At 38.0% G+C, this 20,826-nt stretch overlaps 1 protein-coding gene across 3 annotated transcripts in view; it reads right to left on the bottom strand.

Annotated features, from left to right (window-relative positions):
• The window catches only part of DOCK2 (dedicator of cytokinesis 2), a 495,629-nt gene that overhangs the window by 310,134 nt on the left and 164,669 nt on the right, over positions 1-20,826 (bottom strand). For all 3 annotated transcript variants that reach the window (XM_037906215.2, XM_043520976.1, XM_043520978.1), the window contains one exon: positions 877-1,025. In XM_037906215.2, coding sequence (XP_037762143.1) covers positions 877-1,025 — 149 coding nt within the window. The remainder of the gene's footprint in view (positions 1-876; positions 1,026-20,826) is intronic.

Raw genomic sequence — 20,826 nt, 5'->3', positions numbered from 1 at the left:
ACTTATGTGCTCATTCCATAAGAAGCATCCAAAGCAACAGCAAATCCTCTCTGTATATCCAGCCAGCCACTGCAGAACACAAAGGAGCCCATCTAAGTGTGCTCTTAATTAAGGAATACACGTACAGCTAAAGTAAGGTACAGTCCTCCACTTACATTCTGACCTGGACTCGCTGTTGTACATTCTTCACACAGTGCATCAGAAAACAACACTTTGCAGAGTTAATAGTCAGCTACAGAACAAGAGTTCAATGATTACAGAAAAGCAGCAACTACAAAAAATAGATCCTATGCCAAAGCAACGTCCCATTATACACCAAGCAGAACCATCGTCTCCAGTAACACCCAAGTATACGAGGAAGCTGACTGACAGTAAATGAAGCTGAATCTTTCTTTGAAAGCTTTGTTCAATATATGTAATGTAAGTACCACTTTTTCTGTATTTAGTAAATATTTTAAAAAATAATTTTAGAAAAGAGGAAGATGTTTTATAAATGGGTAAAATGAACTTTAGAATAAATATCTAGGTAACATTCTAGTATACTTCACCACCTTAGTCTAAAATTAACTTCAACAAATTAATTTAGACAGGCCCAAGCCTCAGCTGGAATAAATGGAGATTGATTTACTGATTTACAACATCTGACTACTCAAGGAATATTAAACAGAAGTTGAGAAGAAAAAAAGCCCTAGATTTTAGTATCTCACCTTTCATACCCTCACTGCTATAGAATTTTACCCCTGAAATATTGATGAGTTTAACTTGCCATCAACTTATATTTAGCATTTAAATGAGATTCTTCAGCATCAATATTTTACAATTTAATCAGCTCAGCCTCTGTAGGCTTGAGCCATCTACATCTTCATCAATACTTACTGTGTCTTGATAGCTGAGGACCTCCAGGATGCTATTGAGTAATTCTACACAGTACTTCTTCTCTTGAAGCTGAAGTTGTTGCTCTTCCCTTTGTTCTAGTAGTTCTTTCAGTTCTTTTGTAATCACTGGAAGCAGAATGTCCCTGCATTCTGAAAAGTAAAATATTCTCTTATGAGAAGGAAAAAATAAGTCAATGTTATTTTGAAATAAATCCTCTTTGAAACAGTGAAGCACAATAAGCTCTTCCTTTCTCAGCTTTAATAGCAGAAGTCTCCATCACCTTAGTATTCTTGATTTCTCTCTCATGCCCCAAGGACTCCTCAACATCTTTGATGCCTTCGCTGCTTACCAATATACTTCACACATAAATGACAAACCAGTTGAGATAAAATGCTAACCTGTCTTCAGCTAAGTTTGGAGTGTTGTTCAATGCCAGGGACACTGTTCTGTGAATGCTTGTTGACTCCACGTATGAAAGACTGCAAAGAACTCCTATATTTCTTTACAAAGTGAAATGCTGTATTAAATCAAGCTGGGTTTATTTTCTGTTGAGATGTTGGGTTGCTTTTGTTTTTGTGGTGTGTTTCATTTTTGTTTGTTTGACAGGAGAAGATTGCTTTTCTACCATAATTGTTCTGAGGGGAACGTTTGAGACATGAAAGGATTCACACATGTCCAGAAAGTAAAATACGGGTAAGAAACATTTATTATTTGATAGCAAAAGTTAAGTAAATGTGAACCCTTCAGAGAGACCCACTCAACAGACATGGAAAAACTTTTAAGAATGGATCTAATGAGAAGACTCCTATCTGCAACAGAAGTTCCAGATATTAAGAGCTGAGCCAATTTCTGTCCTCATTTTCAACTGAACAACCCCAATGAAATGAAAAGTCTGCTGTATCTACAGCTCAAACAAATTGATATTTTATTTATGAGTACTGTTTCCGGGAAAGTTTGGGAGAAAGCACTACATGAACTAGAAACAAACAACTTTAAGAAAAGCTGAGTGGCTACAGGTAAAGAACAGGGATATTTCCGAAAGACTTGATGTTACATACTATCAAATAATTATTAATCAAGAACGCTGAGTATTATTTTCATTACAAAGTTGAGTCTAAAGTGAGCAAACAGAATATAGTAAAACAGTGAATGAGGCTGAGGAGACGTCACTTTAACTACACTTTCCTCTCATGTCTATAAAAACCATCCAGCAAGAGATCAAAGCTGAATGTAGCTTTAGAGGTTTCAACAAACCTTAGAACAAAAGAATTACAATAAATGTGCAGACCTGTTGAAAACTTTTCAGTGAGGCACTGAGCTGAAATGTTGACCAATTTGTTTCAGGTGACACCTTGTACCTTAAAATTGTTTTTGTGAACACAGATTTTTTTTTCCACATCAAAAACTCTTCATCACGTTTTCACTCAGAATAGGTCTAATTTCTACTTGCAAATGAGTTTATTTTCTCCAGAAAGTGAGAACTTTTGAATGAGCAAACAAAACAAACCATGAAGCCTTTATTTTTTTTTAATTCACACAAATGTGCATAAAAAAACCTCATTTTTAAAAGCTTTGCTTTTCACTGGGGTTTAACTCAACATCAAGAAACTTCAGTGTAACAATATAACTTCATTATATTCATGACCCCCGTATACTTTTAATTGCTGAAAATTAATATTCAGTAAAGATAGTAGACATCAAAGCAGTGAGACCCGGTGGGCAAGGTAATATCTTTTATTAGACTAACTTCTGTTGGTGAGAGACAAGCTCTGTGTGGCTTGAAAGCTTGTCTCTCTCACTAACAGAAGTTGGTCCATTAAAAGATATTACCTCACCCACCTGGTCTCTCTAATGTCCAGGGACCAACATGGCTACAACTACACTGCATACATCAAATCAGTTGACATTTTCATCATGGATTATTACTGTTACTATGCACGTTGATCCAGCAAGACAATTAAGCATGAGTAGTCTCACTGATGTCAATGGGGACTGGTCATGTGCTTAAAATTAAGCACCTACTTAAGTGTTTTGCTGGGTCAGCATCATAGTGCAGTTAGAGTACATGGTACTCCAACAAAACAAAAAGACAGATCCGTGCCATGTGGCTGTTACTATCCAAGTTGAATAGAGCAGTTTTACACAGTTTTACTCATCATCTACTCAGCTGAGTGTGCCATTAACATACATAACTTTTTATATTAAACTGAACAATGTGTTTGTGATACAAAATCCTCTTGGTGCCAACTGGCAGAGGGCCCAGAGGAAACACAGGATTTGACATGGATCCCCTGGGTCAGATAAAAGCATATTAACTTCACCAAAAGGTGGTATGAAAAGTCTCTGTTAAGAGCCAGTAACCCAATGGTCATCATAATCATGCAAAATGTATGGATAATATTTAGCAAGTTATGTATGTATACTGGAAATTATCTTCTCAAAGAGGCGACATGTCAAACTAGTTCCTTTCTAACAGGAGATAGCAGACATTTATCAACCTGACTGAGCATTCTGCATTTTGTCTCTCACAACATAAGCCTATTTGCATACAGAGCCAGATGCCGATGAAAAGCTTACAAAATCAATGAGAGGGAATACACATTCTCAGATTTACAGACTCGCTGCTCTCAAAGGAACATGACACCCCAGCTTACCAGATCACAACAGCACTTAAAACAAGTTGATAGTGAAAACAAATAAAAGAACAGGGGTCATCCTGTTCTTGAAAAAGAATAAAGAACTGTCCTGATACCTCTAAAAGTACCAAGAGATACCCAGCATCTTTCACCTAGTAGGCAAGCTGACAGCATGACTTGTCTCAGGAACAGAAGATCACAGCCAAGCCAGGCTGTAAAACGCTGGCAGGACTTTGGGTGAGCTTTTCTCTGTAAGACATGAACATATCTACTTGGTATCACTGTGTTAAATAAGTTTTTACTTGTTTTCACTTTTAACTTATTTAAGTTCTGTGGCTATCTGGTAAGCTGGAGGGGTGGTGTTCCTTTGGGAGCAGTGAGTCTGTAAATCTGAGCATGTCCAGTAGAACAGGGGCAGGACACTCCAGGAGGACGCTCGGAGGGCTCAAGGGTTGGACTGTGCCTATCGCTAATCTGTAGAGTGACTGCAGGGCCAACGAGGCCCAGAGCGGAGTGCTTGTGTTGCTCATGGCACGTGGGGTTGGGGAGCTGACCCCCAGGCAGGCACAGACAAGACTTCCTCATGCTATGGGCAGGTGATAGCAAGGTGCCTCATAACCATGGGTGCCCCCCGGGAAGCCTCAATATTTCATAACAAGTCTAAGAAAATGTATAGATGGTCTGCCTAATAAGGGAAAATCCTGACAAACAATTTAACTTTCAAATCTTGTAAGCAGAGACAGCATGAGCCTTTGGACAGGTCATGGGACTAGGAGACAGAAGATCCAGCTTCTATCCCGGCTCTGCTACCAACTCACCATGGGACCTTATGTAAGTCACTTAACCGCCTTTGCCTCCATTCCCCCATCTGTAAACTGGTGATACCGATTCTTACCACTCACATGCCCCTTTGTAAAGTGCCTTGAGATCAACAGATGTTAAATTCAACAAGATAGCAAAGTCCCAGTAATATATTAATATTGCTTCAGGAAGTGGTGTTTTAGCTTGGTTTTTTGACCATAAAACTAAGCAGGGTAACGTGTGTGGCAAGGTAAACAATAGCCAGAAGCATCTTTAAACCCAGTTGTAATCCTTTGACTGATGCACTTGGTTACAGACAAAACATTAAAGAAAAGTTCAGTCAAATGACAAATCCAAATTGTGATTAAGAATACTGTATAGCTACCTCAATCGAAACAAAAATATTTGTCTCCCTTTTTAAATTGCTGGGAAATAGTTTCCTTTTCAAAAGATGTTTGCAGCGGGACCTCCACAACACAGAACAACTTCTGGGCCGGGTTTCTCAAAAAACAGTCCTCTTCCTCCAGCATTATGAAGTTTGAATTCTCAACCACTTCACAACAATATCTGTATGATATACTTTTAGGTAAGTTTTGCTTTTTCTTAGCTTTCCTAAACCCAGTGTATGAGGGGAAAATCAAAATATATGAATGCAAAGCAGTGACCATTAATTGCTCAGCCCTTTGGTAGTTAACCAGCCCTTATGCTGGCCCTCTGCAAAAAAAAAATGTGTGAATTTCACCTTCAGTGAACTGGTTGCAAGTTTATTTGGGAATAGAACACAGGTGATTTCCACCTGTTATCCAGATAGTTATACCTAATAGTCCAAATTGGTTATTTCAGAACTCAGTGACCGTGAGAGGCCCCAACAACATGGAAGAAAAGCGATTCAGAGAAAAATTCCTACCTGACCCTGACAGGCAATCAGCAAAGTGCAGACCACACTGGGAAACATCACCGCTGTTAGATATATTTGCTAACCCAGAAACAACCCCCACTGATACCATCAATAACCCAGACCAAAATCCCAACCCCAAGGATGGGTAGGTGGAAGCCAATGCCTGACCCTGCATCTGGCAGCCCTCACATACCCTCTATAAAGAGGGACATGCAAAAGCCCATTTGCTGGCTAATAGGACACTGGTCTCCATCACTACTCCACCAAGCAATCAGTACCATGAAATGGTTTAGATTTGCCCCTTGCAAGTCCTTCTAAAGCACCCTAGCTAAGTAATGGGAATGCTTTTCTTTTATAATGCACCAGCCAGAGAAGAATCCAGATCACCTGCTTATAGCACTGCAGAGCCAATATGCAAACATGAATGACTGAGACTAAAAATTACTGTACTCAGGATGCAATCATCACTGTATACACAATATGATTGCCGCCAGAAGGTAAGAAAATGCCATTTTTACATAGTACCTTTTGTAACCATAAATACACTTTCAAGCAAACAAGCTGTACCTTAACTCAGTTCTCACCTTTTAGGTCAGTCTTATATGTTACCTATCTTTTTGCAGTAGATGCAGCAGTAACTACTCTTTAAAGCTTATTGTAAATCTACTCAAGTTTACATATTTAAGCACTTCAAAATGCTAACTTTTAACTAACGTGCATTCATTAATATTTCAGGGATTACACACATTGTTTTTAAATAGTGAACCAATTGCATATGCAAGACACTTGTAAACATTTTTATTGATGTTTGCTTGTATAAGGAACTGAATGGGCAGTTACTCATTAGTTCTGAAAAATATATGATCGTAGCTTTCAAAAATACCACATCAGTGAGTTAAACCACTTTTGTCGGTTACAAAATCAATGGTGATTGCTATGCAGCTGCTATGACAGCTCAGTCCATACAATTACAGAAGTTTACAAATTCTCTTCTTCAGTTACCTCACCCATCTCAACTTCCCTTAACTTCCAAGAAATGAGTCCTGAACATTACATGCAGGAACAAATTTCATACCTTCCAGGAAAAACATCTACATTGATTGGCCCAAAGAATGAAATTCAGCTTCACCACTTCAACAAATACAGTCTCCCCAGAGGTTCCTGAAACTTAGCAACTATAAAATTTCCTTCGAGTATCTTGCAAGAGAGAGGATGCAACTGAGTAGTAAATCCCCCAAAATTATATACCTACAGAACTTTGTCTCAAAACTATATTGAGACATCAAAAAGCCTTTGTTTGTTTTGCTCAGGATATTTTATAATTGAGCTAAAGTGTACTTTAAATTATGAGTCAAAGAAAATTCAGGACTTCATAGAATCACAGGGTTGGAAGGGACCTCAGGAGGTCATCTAGTCCAACCCCCTGATCAAAGCGGGACCAATCCGCAACTAAATCATCCCAGCCAGGGCTTTGTCAAGCCTGACCTTAAAAACCTTCAAGGTATCTCCTAAATTGTGCATGCAAATAGTGAGATTTTAGTTAGCATGATACACGCATATAGATTATATAGTAATTATTTATCCATGTGCCCAATGTATATGAAAGTTGATAACTGTTACTTTGTTGCCCTCCCACAATCGCAGAGGAGCAAATACCTATCATTATCTCTTATTAATTACTTCCCCTCCCACCCCCTTGTGGTAAAAAAAATAAACCCTTACAACTTGGTTTTGTTTTACTTTCCTAGTATAAAGCCACTCCAGGTGTTTTACAAACATTAGTGAAACAAGGCTCACAATACCCTTCTGATGTAAACAAGCATGATTCCCTATTTTACTCATAAGGTAACTGAAGCAGAGAAGCTGATTAATTTTGGTTAAGATCACACAGCAAGTCTATGGCAGTGGCAAACTGCCAACCTCCTGATGCCCAGCCCTGTGCTTTAATCACTAGGTCATGCCTCCCATTCTCTACTAAGGTTACATAATTTGTTATACAAATCCCGATCAAACAGACTTAATCAAAATGAAATATGCAATTGATTGTCTATTTCTGCCACATTTTCAGTTATCAGCATCATAAGGATTCAGTTGAGAGTAAAAACAATGCCAAGCTAGGCAGAAACTCCTCAGATCCAAAAGTTAAGCCAGACAACTTCAGAATAAATGCAGTTTAAAAAAATAACCCTCTCACTGTAGACAGTGCATAGGTAGTTCAATTTTTTTTTGACTCAGACTCATTTATCTAGAACGCATTCACCAATCCCCCCAACCCCTCAAAGGGAAAGAAAATATACAGATGGAAAGAAAACATGCACCACTGAACTACTTTTATGCTGGATATACAATGCAACGGCTATGGAATATTTGCAGTAGAGATGTATATTCTTCCCAAGCCTCAATTAAACTCCATGAAAAAGTAACAATATTTCAAGCATGGCTCTTTAAAAAAAAATAGCTGCAAGTCTACTGTTCTAAACCCCGTCTTGGGCCAAATTGTATTCAAATACACAAGACTTAAATCATATCACTGCAGCAGCTTACACCTAATTATTCAGAAAGCTCCACCACAGGAAAGGCATATTCCCTTACATTTAACCAGACTGAAAGTAACTCGCTTCCTAAAGAGAAGTTCCTTGATGTCATCTTCCTAGCTGAGGTCCAGTAGAACAGAAATTCTACATTCCAGTAATACATGACCTAGCACAGCCACTGCAAATCATTTTCTTCTCTTTTATCTATTCTCCCCACCCCATCCCTTCTCCAGATGGCTTAGATTTTTAACAATTATCCAATGATTTCAGATATGTCCGGTAACTGAAGTCTGGATGTTAAAAGTTATTAAAATATCATCATCATTAGCATTTGGGCCTCCTTCAGCAGAAATCACACTTCAGGCTTCATTTCAGAATGCTTTATACATAGAACCAAACTGATGATAAAAATTTGAAGCCACTTTGTCCCCCCATGGAACACTAACCCTGAATCCTTGGCAGGCCTGTACTCATACCCATCTGTTAGGATGGCTTCATGCCCACTCACAAATCGGGACATAGGTGTCACCTGAATATAGATTTAAAGCACAACTTTGAAAATAAAATCAGTAAATAAAATCCTTTCGGCACAACCCATGTTTCTTGACAAAGGAGACGTGTTCACAACTGTGGCCATTACAACTTAAACCATCAATTGTATTCCTTCCTGCTCCTAGGTGGAGCCGACTCTGCAGGAAGCCTATGCTTGCAGACACCACCCCTCCATCTCCCATTGGCCTCAGTTCCTGGCCAATGGGAGCTGCCAAGCTAGTCCTCGGGGCAGGTGCAGTGCACATAGCCGTCTGCCATGCCTCTGCCTAGTAACTGCCGGGGTGAGCGCCCCCCCCCCCCGGATCCGGCACCCCGAGCCCCCACCCACACCCAAACTCCTCCCAGAGCCCGTGCCCCACACCTCCTCCTGTGCCCCAACCCCCTCCCACACTCCGAGCCCCTCATGGCCATTCCTCCACCTAGGAGCAACAGGGACATGACGCTGCTTCCGGGGAGCCATGCAGAGCCAGGTAGGGAGCCTGCCAGCTTTGCACCAACTGGAACTATAAACTGAACTTTTTATGGAGATTAGAAAATGCCAGTTTATAGAGCTTTCCGGTTGGTACAGGGCTGGATAACACAGCTTTTACTGTACAAGCCACATGGCAAAAGGAATATGAAGGGCAGCTGCATCATTCTCCATTTTGTCTTCACTCTTGCTTATCTCTGGAGTAACTTTTCTACAAACAAAGCTCTGAACAAGGGACTGAAGGATGCATCCAAGCTGTGAATGTGTTCCAGAGGGACTTTCAAGCCAGCAAGCTCACCAATATTATTAAGAATCTGATATATGGACTTTGAAGTCTTTGTATGTATCTGACTGCTTTACCATTTAACAACTCTCCTCCTGTTCTTTTTTCTTTATAATAAGCCTTTAGTTTTAGCACTAAAGGATTGGCTGGCAGCATGGTATTTTGGGTAAGCTCCAAACTAATATTGACTTGGTAACGTGGCTGACCTTTTGGTGTCAAAAGAACACTTTGTATAGTGAGCAGAGTTTTTAAATAACTTTTCATTGTACTGCACCTATGCGCTGATTGGGAGCCAGAGAACTGGAATGCAGTAAAGGAAGTTGTGTGATTTCTTTTTTCAGCTTCTTGATATCCAATGTGGGGGATCAGAAGCAGAGTTTGTGACTGGCTGGTGAGTGTAACTTCAGTGTTAACCAACAGGTTTGGGAGTATCTGCTCTCCCTTTTGCAGCCTGCCCTGACTTTGGCATTTTCAGTGAGGGCTACCCCAGGCACCCTGGGTCACATATAGTGGAATGCATCACCAGAAATGCCTGCATGGAAGCCATTGGGTCTCCCCCCTCCTCACTGGAACTACACACACACACACCTTGGGACAAAGCTAGTCACATCGAAGTCCAATATTCTGTGATACTGTTGCAGCCAAGGTGCCACCATGACATTTCAGTGCTGTAGTCTCTCTTTAGATGACTTATAGTTCTGCAGTCTTGGTGGTCTTTGTGAGCCTGATCGAATGGATAGCTTCTGTGTCAGTCTTGCAAGTTCTCAAAACAGACCAAATGAACTCCCTTGTGTAAGAACACAGAGAATGCAGTGAGGAAAAATATAGCTCCGTATGTTCTCAGTTTCCCTTGAATTCATGTGCAAAACCAAATTTTATGCCCTAAGTATCTGATTCATTGTAAGTTCTATAGTTTTTGCTTATGATCTGTTTTCTATTTATAGTAACTGCAAATTAATATTGTCTGATCTTCATATAAACTAGGAAAGAAACGTGGTTATCAAGTAATTTGGATAGTACTTTGTCCTGATTTTCCCCCCAAAATTTAAGGATTTGATTGTTCACCTAATTGTATTCTTCCCCAATAAGCAGAAGAATAAGATACCTTTATCATTTGTCACCACAAAATTATACAAATACCTATATACATGTGCATACAGTCTATATCTGTACCAAGCTATTACAGAAAAAGCCATACAACTACATAATTTGAAACTGGCTACCTTGAATATAATGTAGCCTTAATTCTGATGCAAATTCCAAAAAGGAAAAAAGTCAGCTCACAGCAAGTTACATCTTTTAAATACTTTAAAAAAAGCAAAATAAAAAAGGGGAGAATTCATCCACTCTGGGTTGCTCCCAACAGGAAAGAGAAATCAACTTGTATTTCAATAGAGATGATTTCAAGCTTCCGCCTTCTAGTAACTTTATGAACAATACACATGGTTAGTCTCCCAACAGCTAAAAGCAGAGCAAGTGGAATGGAGAAGGAAACTCCTAAATCCAAGAACTGTAGCTTTAAAAAATGCTGGGGGCAGTTTTATTGATTACTGTGGAGGACAAAATATATAGTCATAGCAATGTTATCCCTAATACAGAAACAAGCATGGGACTCAATGGAAAAGTAAAAGACAACATTTTAAAATGAATATTTAAAGCTCAGTTTTGCCATAATTTCTAAACAGAGCAAAATGACAACTGGTTTTTCCACCGCTGAAGAGGTGGTTGGAAATTTCCAAGTTTTGTTTCCTACAAAACTATTGCAAGTGAATCCTGAAGGAAAAAAAGTGGCTAAAATTTGGCACTGCCACCACCCCCTACTCCATTTTGACTAGATTTGCTAATGCATGTTGGGCCAAATTCAAACTGGGTATAACAAACACATTTTAGTTATTTTGTTTAGTCTGCGTATGTCTGGAGTCAATAAAATACATAGTTTTGCCTAGTTATTTACCAGCATTAACAGAATGCTGGTTCCAGAATGGAAGATGGAGCCAAGAGCAAGAAAAGTTAAAATGTAGCTAGCTATGAGTATGTTCATGAAAGTCTTTGGACATAATCAGTGAATCAGTTTGACCAGGTGAGCAATGCAGAAGTACCATATCCAATGTGGTATCTCCCTGCAACTAGGGGTTAAGAACAAAGATGGTCATTTGCAATTTTTATTGCTGGGTCAACTCAAACAATTTCTACAGTACAGGAAAATAAAGTTTCCAAGAATATTTTTATTTTTATGCAAGCATGAATTAGGAGGGACCCTTGAATCAAGTTGAAAGTTTGAATGCCACCTCAAAGTAGTAAAATAAAAATTGCTTAATATTACAGAAGTTAGTGATGAAGATGACCTACAACTCAAATAATCTAATATCCTGCAAATGCAGGGATTAGTCCCTGACTGTGGATACGTTAGCTGTTTATCCAAAAAGGCCAAGACAAAGGGATAAAGAACATCTGAAGTGACTTAGTAGTAAACAAAGTTGCTGACATACCTGAATTTTAGTGTAACAGAGACCAGATAGGTAACTTTTATAAGCAATAGGAGATGCTTTAGAAGGAAAAGCCTCTTTTGGAAAATATGTCCGATTATTTTCGGGAGCCAGTGCAAAAGGCCCTCAGTATTTTGAGCTGGTTATTTCTAAGAACGATTCACAAAACAAAAAGTACGTGCTTTTAACTACCCTTCCAAGGAGTGAGGAGTTTCCACCCTACAGCAGAAGAAAACTGGCTTATTCCTTTGAGCTTCTCAGGCAACTCCTCTAGGTCATAGCTTCCCACCTCAGAGCAGACACAGCCTTATTCTGTTAGAGAACCTGAGAAGGGGAAACCATAATCATGACAACCCCTTTCAGGTCCTGTAAGGTATGTCCCATCCATTGCTAAAAGGCACATATAAAATATGGATAAGTAAAAAATTTAGTTGAACTGAGACTTGGTGTGCTATGTGGACAGAGAGGAAATAAAAACAGCAGGCATATCAATATCATATTGCACTCCAGGAGGGTAAACCAGAAACATCTGATCTCATTTTAAAAGTTGTGTGTACAAATGGTTAAGAAGAGGCAGCAAAATTATATCATTTTCAAAACTGTTAATAGACGTATACAGATGAGAAAAAAGAATACAGGCCTGATTGTAATCACATTTACACCACAGTAACTCCACTGTTTTCAACCAAGTTGATCCCAGCTTGCACTCATCTGAGACCAGGATCCACCCAGTAAGTATGCATTGCATTGCAAAAATCAAAGTGTATCAAAAGCCACTCATATTTCTTGTGACACACTAGTAATGTACTATTTATGGAGGCAGGTTTCAGAGTGGCAGCCGTGTTAGTCTGCATCAGCAAAAAAACCAAGGAGTACTTGGGGCACCTTAGAGACTAACAAATTTATTTGGGCATAAGCTTTCGTGGGCTAAAACCCACTTCATCAGATGCATTAAGTGGAAAATACAGTAGGAAGATATATATACACATATACACACACACACACACACGTATATTGATCCAACTGTATTTTCCTCTGCATGCATCCGATGAAGTGGGTTTTAGCCCACGAAAGCTTACGCCCAAATAAATAGTCTCTAAGGTGCCACAAGTACTCCTGATTTTTTTTTAAATGTATGGAAGGAAGACCTGCCTCTTCTTGTGTATTATATCACGTATATAATGAATAATATATTCCAAGCTGAAGATAAAAGACTCCAGAGAAGTGAATACATAAAGATAACTGCCACTTATTCCTTCACTTTTCAGAGCAGAACCCCCTGCTTTAGGGCCCTGGAAAGAGGGACATACAATGAGACCATTCTGCCTCTGTTGAAAAACGCACAAATTAAATTACCAGAACCTGGGCTGCATTTGCTTCTGTCATTTATGTGGTACTGCATAATCCCATGCTTTCTCCCTCTAGGTTTTCCATCACTCAAGCATCTTTCTGTTTACCAGTTTGTTTGTTAAAATTACATGCAAATTTGTTCATTATTCAGAAATAAATAGTTAATCTTTGCAACAAGTACATTCCTCTACTTTATTATAGCCGAAAAACATTTGTTATAATTATGAAGTAGAGGAATACATATATGTGGCAAAGAATCAATTTCCTTTACCTGTTGCTATTTATGGTATATTATAAACTGTTGATTACACTGGTAACCTTAATATAACCCATATTACATAGGGACAAACTATGTCTATTTCTTTGACAGGGTTACCATCCTATTGGATAGGAGGGAAGCAGTAGACATGATATATCTTGACTTTAGTAAGGCTTTTGACAATCGCACAACATTTTCACAAGGCAACTGGAGAAATGTGGTCTACATGAAATTACTATAAGGTGGTACACAAATGGTTGAAAAACCATACTCAAAGAGTAGTGTTCAATGGTTTGCTTTCACACTTTCAAATGTATCTTTTGGGGTCTCATACTATTCAATGTTTTCATTAACAAGGAGCAGTGGTCTCAAGTTTCAGTGGTGGAGATTTAGGTTGGATATTAGAAAAAAAAACTATTTCACTAGAAGGGTGGTGAAGCACTGGAATGGATTACCTAGGGAGGTGGTGGAATCTCCATCCTTAGAGGTTTTTAAGACCCATCTTGACAAAGCCCTGGCTGGGTTGATTTAATTGGGGTTGGTCCTGCTTCGAGCAGAGGGTTGGACTAGATGATCTCCTGAGGTCTCTTTCAACCCTAATCTTCTCTGTTTCTATGATTCTATGATTAATAACTTGGATAATCGAGTGGAGAGTATGCTTATAAAGTTTGTGTAGGATACCAAGCTGGGACGGGTTGCAAGCACTTTGGAATACAAGATTAGAATTCAAAATAACCTTGAAAAATTGGAGAATTGGTCTGAAGTGAACAAAATTCAATTCAATAAACACAAGTGCAGAGTCCTACACTTAGGAAGAAAATATCAAATATACCACTACAGAAAGGGGAATAACTGGCTAGGTGGTAGTAATGCAGAAAAGGATCTGGAGGTTATAGTGGACCATAAATTGAACATGACGACAATTTGATGCACATCGCAGTTGCAAAAAAGACTAATATTCTTGGGTGTATGAACAGGAGTGTTGTATGTAAGACACTGAGTTAATAGTCCCACTCTATTCGGCACTGGTGAGACCTCAGCTGGAGTACAGTGTCCACTTTGAAGCATCACACTTTTAGGAAAGATGTGGACAAATTGGAGAAACTCCAGAGAAGAGCAAGCATATTAGGAAAGGTTAAGAAAACTGGACCTATGAGCAAATGTTTAAAAATGGGGTATATGTAGTTTTGCGAAAAGGAAACTGAGGACTGGGGGGGACTAATAACAGTCTTCCAATATGCTGCAGGCTGTTATAAAGAGGACCGAGATCAATTGTTCTCAGTGTCCACTGAAGGTAGGACAAGTAGTAATGGGGCTTAATCTGCAGTAAAGGAAACATAGAAAGTTTTCCTAATATCTAAGTTAACCATAAGGGTAGTTAAACTCTGGAATAGGCTTCTAAGGGAGGTTGTGGAATTCACATCAGAGGATGTTTTTGTGAATAGGTTAGACAAACAACTTTCCGAGATGGTCTAAGTATGCTTAGTCCTGCCTCAGGGCAGGTGGCTAGAGTAGACAACCCCTTGAGATCCCTTCCAGCCCCATATTTCCATGGTTCTGTGATTTCCAATTCCAACATACACATATATACACACACAAAAACACACACTGTGTGGACCATAAGGGAGAGAATGGTTGTTAGCTATACAAGATTAAGTGCCTATAATCTACATGATACTGTAGAAATTAATTTTGTATGCCTCTTCCATTAGTACTGGGTGTGAATTAGCTAATGCACAATTTCTGATAATCTTTTGTACTAAAAAGAATATATAATTAACCTTCCTAGCCCTTAATTTAGCTATGCAGGCTTTTTATTAGCAGTAACAGAAGCCATATTATTCAGATCTCTCTCAGCTCTGGCTATCTGTATTCAGTCCCACACTTCAGTTTTTTAATCTCAGCTGAAATACAAAGATATCTATTTTTCAAAATTTTTAACTAAACTCTTGAAACAGATTTCACTTTTCTGTTTTTTCTTGGAGATGGCATCAAAATGTACATCTTTATGCTGTATAAATGCATAATTTACATTGCAAGTTGTAGAATAAAATTAGGAAACCAGAAGAATTATATACCTGCTACAAATCTCACGGTTTGGCTGTTTTACCCCTGAGCAGCCTCAATAATGTGCATTAACAGCATTGAAATATCCACATTACTAGAATAAATGCTACTACATATAAAACAATACAATGTAGATATTTACAAGGCACCAGGACATAATAAGCAGAGAATCTATGTAACTGACTGACAATTTCTAGATTCCCATTTAGCTACATCTTGAAAATTTAGGACACTATTTAATGGGTACTGAGTACAGAACAAATCCCAGACTTTAAATTTTACCTTTCCTTTCTGAGAACTCCAAAATATCAACTTTCACCATTTTGTTTAGACTACTTCAATGCTACTTGAACACCACTCCTTAGGTATTACTGATTAACCATTTATTTACATTATATTAAATTTCTTTGATTACCTGGTCATGCTGTGTATGAGGTCTGTAGTTTGCAGAAGGTTAAAATAATCTGAGGTCTACAGTTCTATTTACTGGATTTTAGCCAAACAAGTTTCCATAAATAGATCTGATTAGGTGATTAAAGAAATTTCTTTCAGTATTCCATACTGATGTCTAAGAGACTGTACACTTGTTCTGGCTGCTTTTATGTCGGAACAGGGTGTTTTTAATTCAAACTAATTTTTTTAGTTCACGTCAGCAGGGTCAACACAGGACAGTTATATTGCGACACTTTGTTGTGCTTTGCAATTCACACCTCCAGCATTCACACTGTGGCACAGTATAGACAACCAATGTAGGACGGTCCAACTTATTAAAAGGAATAAAGTAACAATGCTCTCTTTGACTATCAAGATAACCTACCTGTATAAAAATTTTCCTGTATTAAATTATGGTGGAATTACTTAATTCCATTTCACTACCCAAAAAATTGCTGTCTTAGTAGGAGGTTGAAAATATACCTATTTAGGAGTAAGGGTTGATGTTTAAGACAAAAGCTTCACTTTACCCCCTACAGGCTGCCCTTGGTTGCAGTAACAACTAAATGACATCAAATGATGATTTTGCTAAGCCTATGTAATCACACTGTAGGCACCAACACCAATAAATCTGACTGTTGAAAGGACAGCCAATTAGAAATATAATGCAGATTCCCCACTTACCACTTCTCCTGTTGAGCAAATATCGTCTATTTTTACCACTATACAGTCGCTTTCATTATTCATTTATTAGGCACATTTTTAAATGGACCAGATACAGCATTTTTCCCCTAGAAAACTCCCACTGAAGTTACTGGGAGTTTTTCCTAGTTAAGGATCACAGACTTGAGCTTTACATAAAAAGGAATCAATTCATTTAGCAATGGAACAGAACATGGGAGCTTTTAACAATGTCACTAATGTGCACAATAAGCAGATAATCTATCATCAATACAGTAAAGGAGGATATCAAATATATAAGATAAGGACATACAGCAGAGACAAGGCAGTAGAGAGTAAGCATTACTTGCTGCTATCCTCCAACTTCCTTTTTGATGCCAGGGAAATGTCCTACTTTACAGACATTGAAAGAATTAGCTACTTGTTTACACATTTACTGAAGCTGTACTTAATAAATGTATTTCACCACCACAGAATCAACAGAGAGAAAGAAAAGAAGAGAAGACTACTGAGGTATCTAAATGACACTGCCAGGGAAATTCATATAAACCAAATGCAATAACCCAAACTGTAATTTTGGCCAGGATTCTGAGTAATTTTGAAGGTTTTCAATTTTAAGACTATCACTCGGGAGATACACATGTATCTCATTTTCACATATATGAATATTAACAGACTTAGCTATCTCTAACTAATCTATATATATAAAAAGCATTATGATAATAGAAGGAATTTTACTATTAACAATTAATGGTAAAATCACCATTTTTCACAGAACATGCAGCTATTTTTCCCTACAGAAAAGTGTCTTGGCACTTTGGCAGCAAACCCATAGCAAAGGGAACATGCCCTTCCAAAAATGAGCCAAAGCTATATGCACATGCTCACAGTGTCTGTATCTACAGTGAATAGGGCAAAGAGGACCTGGGATCTTCTCTAGCCTTTCCACTGACCATATATGTGACCTATTAAGAGATTAAGCTTTTTGGGGTAGAGACTACCTCTCCCTGTATGCTTTACACAATGTTTTTAACACACTGTGGCCCCAAATTAATTGGGGCCTGTCAGCTGTACTATATTACAAAATAATGATGCATACTTATACCACACTAGACTGTAGAATCTGAGTACTTTCTACTCACCACTGGCAAGAAAGCCTTGAGAGATTAACCTCTATCTAGAATGCTTATAGATCCCAACTAAGTCATCCCAAATCAAGACTCCACAGAGAGTTAGAAAAACAAATCAAAGTGCCAACCGCTGACAGATCAGAAATACTCCGACCTCAGCTCAACTTTTTGTACAATTTGGAAACCATATTTGATGTTGCGTCTGAATTTGGTGATCTGTCATGATAAATGGCAGAGAAAGACTAAGTTTTCCTTAACTCATGCCCAGATAGAGAGGAGGGCATATGTGTATGAGAGATAAAAATTAAGAACAAACATTCCCAGACATTAGGATGCAAAATCTGCATAAACAATACAAAGTACATTTTAAAGCTTTGATCTCCATTAGGGCAGATATGTTCAAAGTGATGCTGGAATCAACCTATGAAATACTGGAATCACAAAAACAGGTTTAGTAGTCATATTATGGGTACAGCAGAATGATGCCTCCACAAGAAATCTGTCAATGGGGTCTATAAGCTTGTGGAACTACTGTAGTACCATTTGGATTTTGAAGACTGACTGTTGTGTCAATGGATCCCATTTTCTCTGCCTTTAGCACCATGGACAGCACTGTGCATCCTATTTAAAGGAAACTTTCTATTCTAGTCTGCGGTGAAGCTTGTTGGACCACAAGCTAGCCATCAGAAACCTGAGCCCAGAGCTTTACATCACATTCCCAGTTGTGTGCGCTTCAGGTTAATATTTAACAACTGTTTACAATGTAGATTTTCATCGACTTTCTCAGCATTTTCAGATGCTTCCTTCCCTCCCCTGCAGCATTATTTTCTTTGAAAATGTCACTGAAGTCCATAAATTTTAAAAAAGGGAAGTACAAGATCATTAGTAACACTGAAAGTTCCAATATATGAAGTCTAATTAAATTATAAATGACAAATAATACAGTCAGAAATGGAAGTCAATGAACTGAACTGCAGCTTTGATGAACTCAGTGACAATACAGTGCAAAACTAATGCTTGAAGGCAAAAATAAATTCTTAAATGCACATTAATATATTCTAATTGACCAAATTTGTCTAACTTCATTACGTATTCCTAGTTCATGCCAATGCTTACTTGTTTTAGATAAACTTCAACTTCATCTGATGCTATCCAACAAAGACCTTTATTATATTATACATAAAGGATGAATGTTGTATGTATCACAGATTTGTGCCTTGAGAATCATTCCCATTACCATTGTTTAGTATAGTTAATCAGGGATTGCCATCTACTATGCTTCCTTCCCCTCCCCCCATCACAAATACAGGTGACCTTCACTTAAAATGAATTTCTTTAACTGAGCACTGGAAATGGTTAGAGACTTTCCTTCTGCATCGGGGTTTAGCCATGACTAGCTAACACATGGCTTAATTACAATGAAGTCTTGGTTAGCCCCCATGTTAGCCAGCTCATATGGTCACAGTCCTCTTCTATGATGATCAAAGTCTGTAGTGAAGACAAAGCCTAAAGGCACATCCCAAAGAGTAGTGCTAGTTCTTTAAAAGCAGGGGAAATCATGGGGATAAGAGTCTGGACTGTACAGCAGAAAATCTATATTATCAAATACCACTTCAGACCCATTTACTGTGAACAGCCTTTGAGGTAGCACCAAAAGTGACATTAATTCATGCTATTGACTAACAAATGCTTTGCACTGTATTTGATCCCTAGTAACTCTTTCAATTACATGAACTGGTTGCTTCACAAGGGTCCAATTAATTTTTTTCCAGACTGACAGCTTTTTTCTTAAAATAAAAATAAATTAATCATTTAGAATATTGGGTTTTCTTTGTTCTAATTTTAAAAAAGAGGTTTGCTAAGATGGTTTTTAAATAAAAGACAGAAGTGTTAAACATACCCAATGCCAAGTTAAACACGATGAGCTCAGTTCCCTCCCTGCAGTTTGTCCGTTTGCCCCAATTAGGGAATTTAAAGACAGGAGCAAAGTTGCACTAATAGCATTTTGATTCATGTATCTATTTCAAGGTGGATTTTCTGTTACTTGAAACTTATCTAATGGACATTTCTTTTTTAATTTGACCTTTTTTACACTTTTAAATAGCTACCACTTCTTGTTTATAAAACAAAAAATTCAAATAATCCAAACCAAAAAGTACTGTTCAAGTCCTATTTCTGTAGTAGAATATATTGGAGTGATCAAAGAAAACAATTGTACTTTTCTATGAAGTAGCATAGTTCATTCAAAGAGCCTATTTTCTAGCTTACTCCATTCTCTAAGTGCATATTATTATTTATTATTATTTATAAAACTATAGTGCTTAGGAGCCATCTAGATGCTGTACCAACATGGACAGGAATCAGAGCCAGACTACAGCTTCCCTTCGTAGATGTGCCTCTTTTAGAAAGCAAAGATGGAGGGAATATTTCTGCTTGATTTTCTACAAAGCATCAAGCATACTGAACCTTGGTCTTCCTTGTTTCTACCAAGATACTTCTCGGAGTATTTGAGAAATTAAGTGGGAGCTGTTTCAACTAGCAATGGAAAGGACCAAGACGGTTGCATCTTACACAATATCAACTTTTCTGCCCTGTGTTTGTCTTGTGTGTGTTTTTCTAAGTTTTTAAAAAGATACTGACCAATTCTAACACCTTTTCACTGATTAATACCTTACTATAAGTTGATCCATCAGAGTCAATTGGTCTACTAGGAGCACAGTATGACAAAGTAAGGGAGGTAAAATTAGAACAAAAAGTATAGATTAACTAATTACTACTTTCCTGATGAGTTAGGGTATCATTCACTTCTAGGTACCATTCGGAATCCCAAAAGCTCCCCATTCATCCAACAAAATAAAGATGATTAGACCTAATATTATTAGTGTAAAAGCATGTCTCCTTTGTGGGTGAGATACAGAGGTACTAATTCAGGCTTTTAAAATACTTTGCGCACACAATCTTTTTTTTACCCTTGTTAAGTCAAAGGTAACAGACAGATGCTTTCAGCATCACAAGCATCAAAAGGCAATACACACCAGATCAGGAAAAAATAATACTTGCCCTGAAAATTTACACAAATACCTTGAATTACATATTTCATTATATGTATATATTTTGGTGAAGAGGAATCTACTAAAAAGAAACCCGACTTATGAAAGATGTATAATGAAAACCCAGTTATAAGGTCATTTGCCCATGCCATATAAAGGCAAATAAGCTTCAATTCTTCAGCCAATTTAAGGAAATCTGCCTTTAAAAAAAAACTGACAGCGACAATATTTTTGCAAGGTTGCAGGTTTAAGCACTTGTCATGATTATGTAGCAGTATTTCCAATCTGGATATAAAATTACACAATTAGAAACCTCTTTGGT

The sequence above is a fragment of the Chelonia mydas genome, chromosome 8, assembly GCF_015237465.2.
Source record: "Chelonia mydas isolate rCheMyd1 chromosome 8, rCheMyd1.pri.v2, whole genome shotgun sequence".
Lineage (NCBI taxonomy): Eukaryota > Metazoa > Chordata > Testudines > Cheloniidae > Chelonia > Chelonia mydas.
Note: the sequence above shows the minus strand (reverse complement) of the source record. Positions and strands in the feature narration are given on the sequence as shown.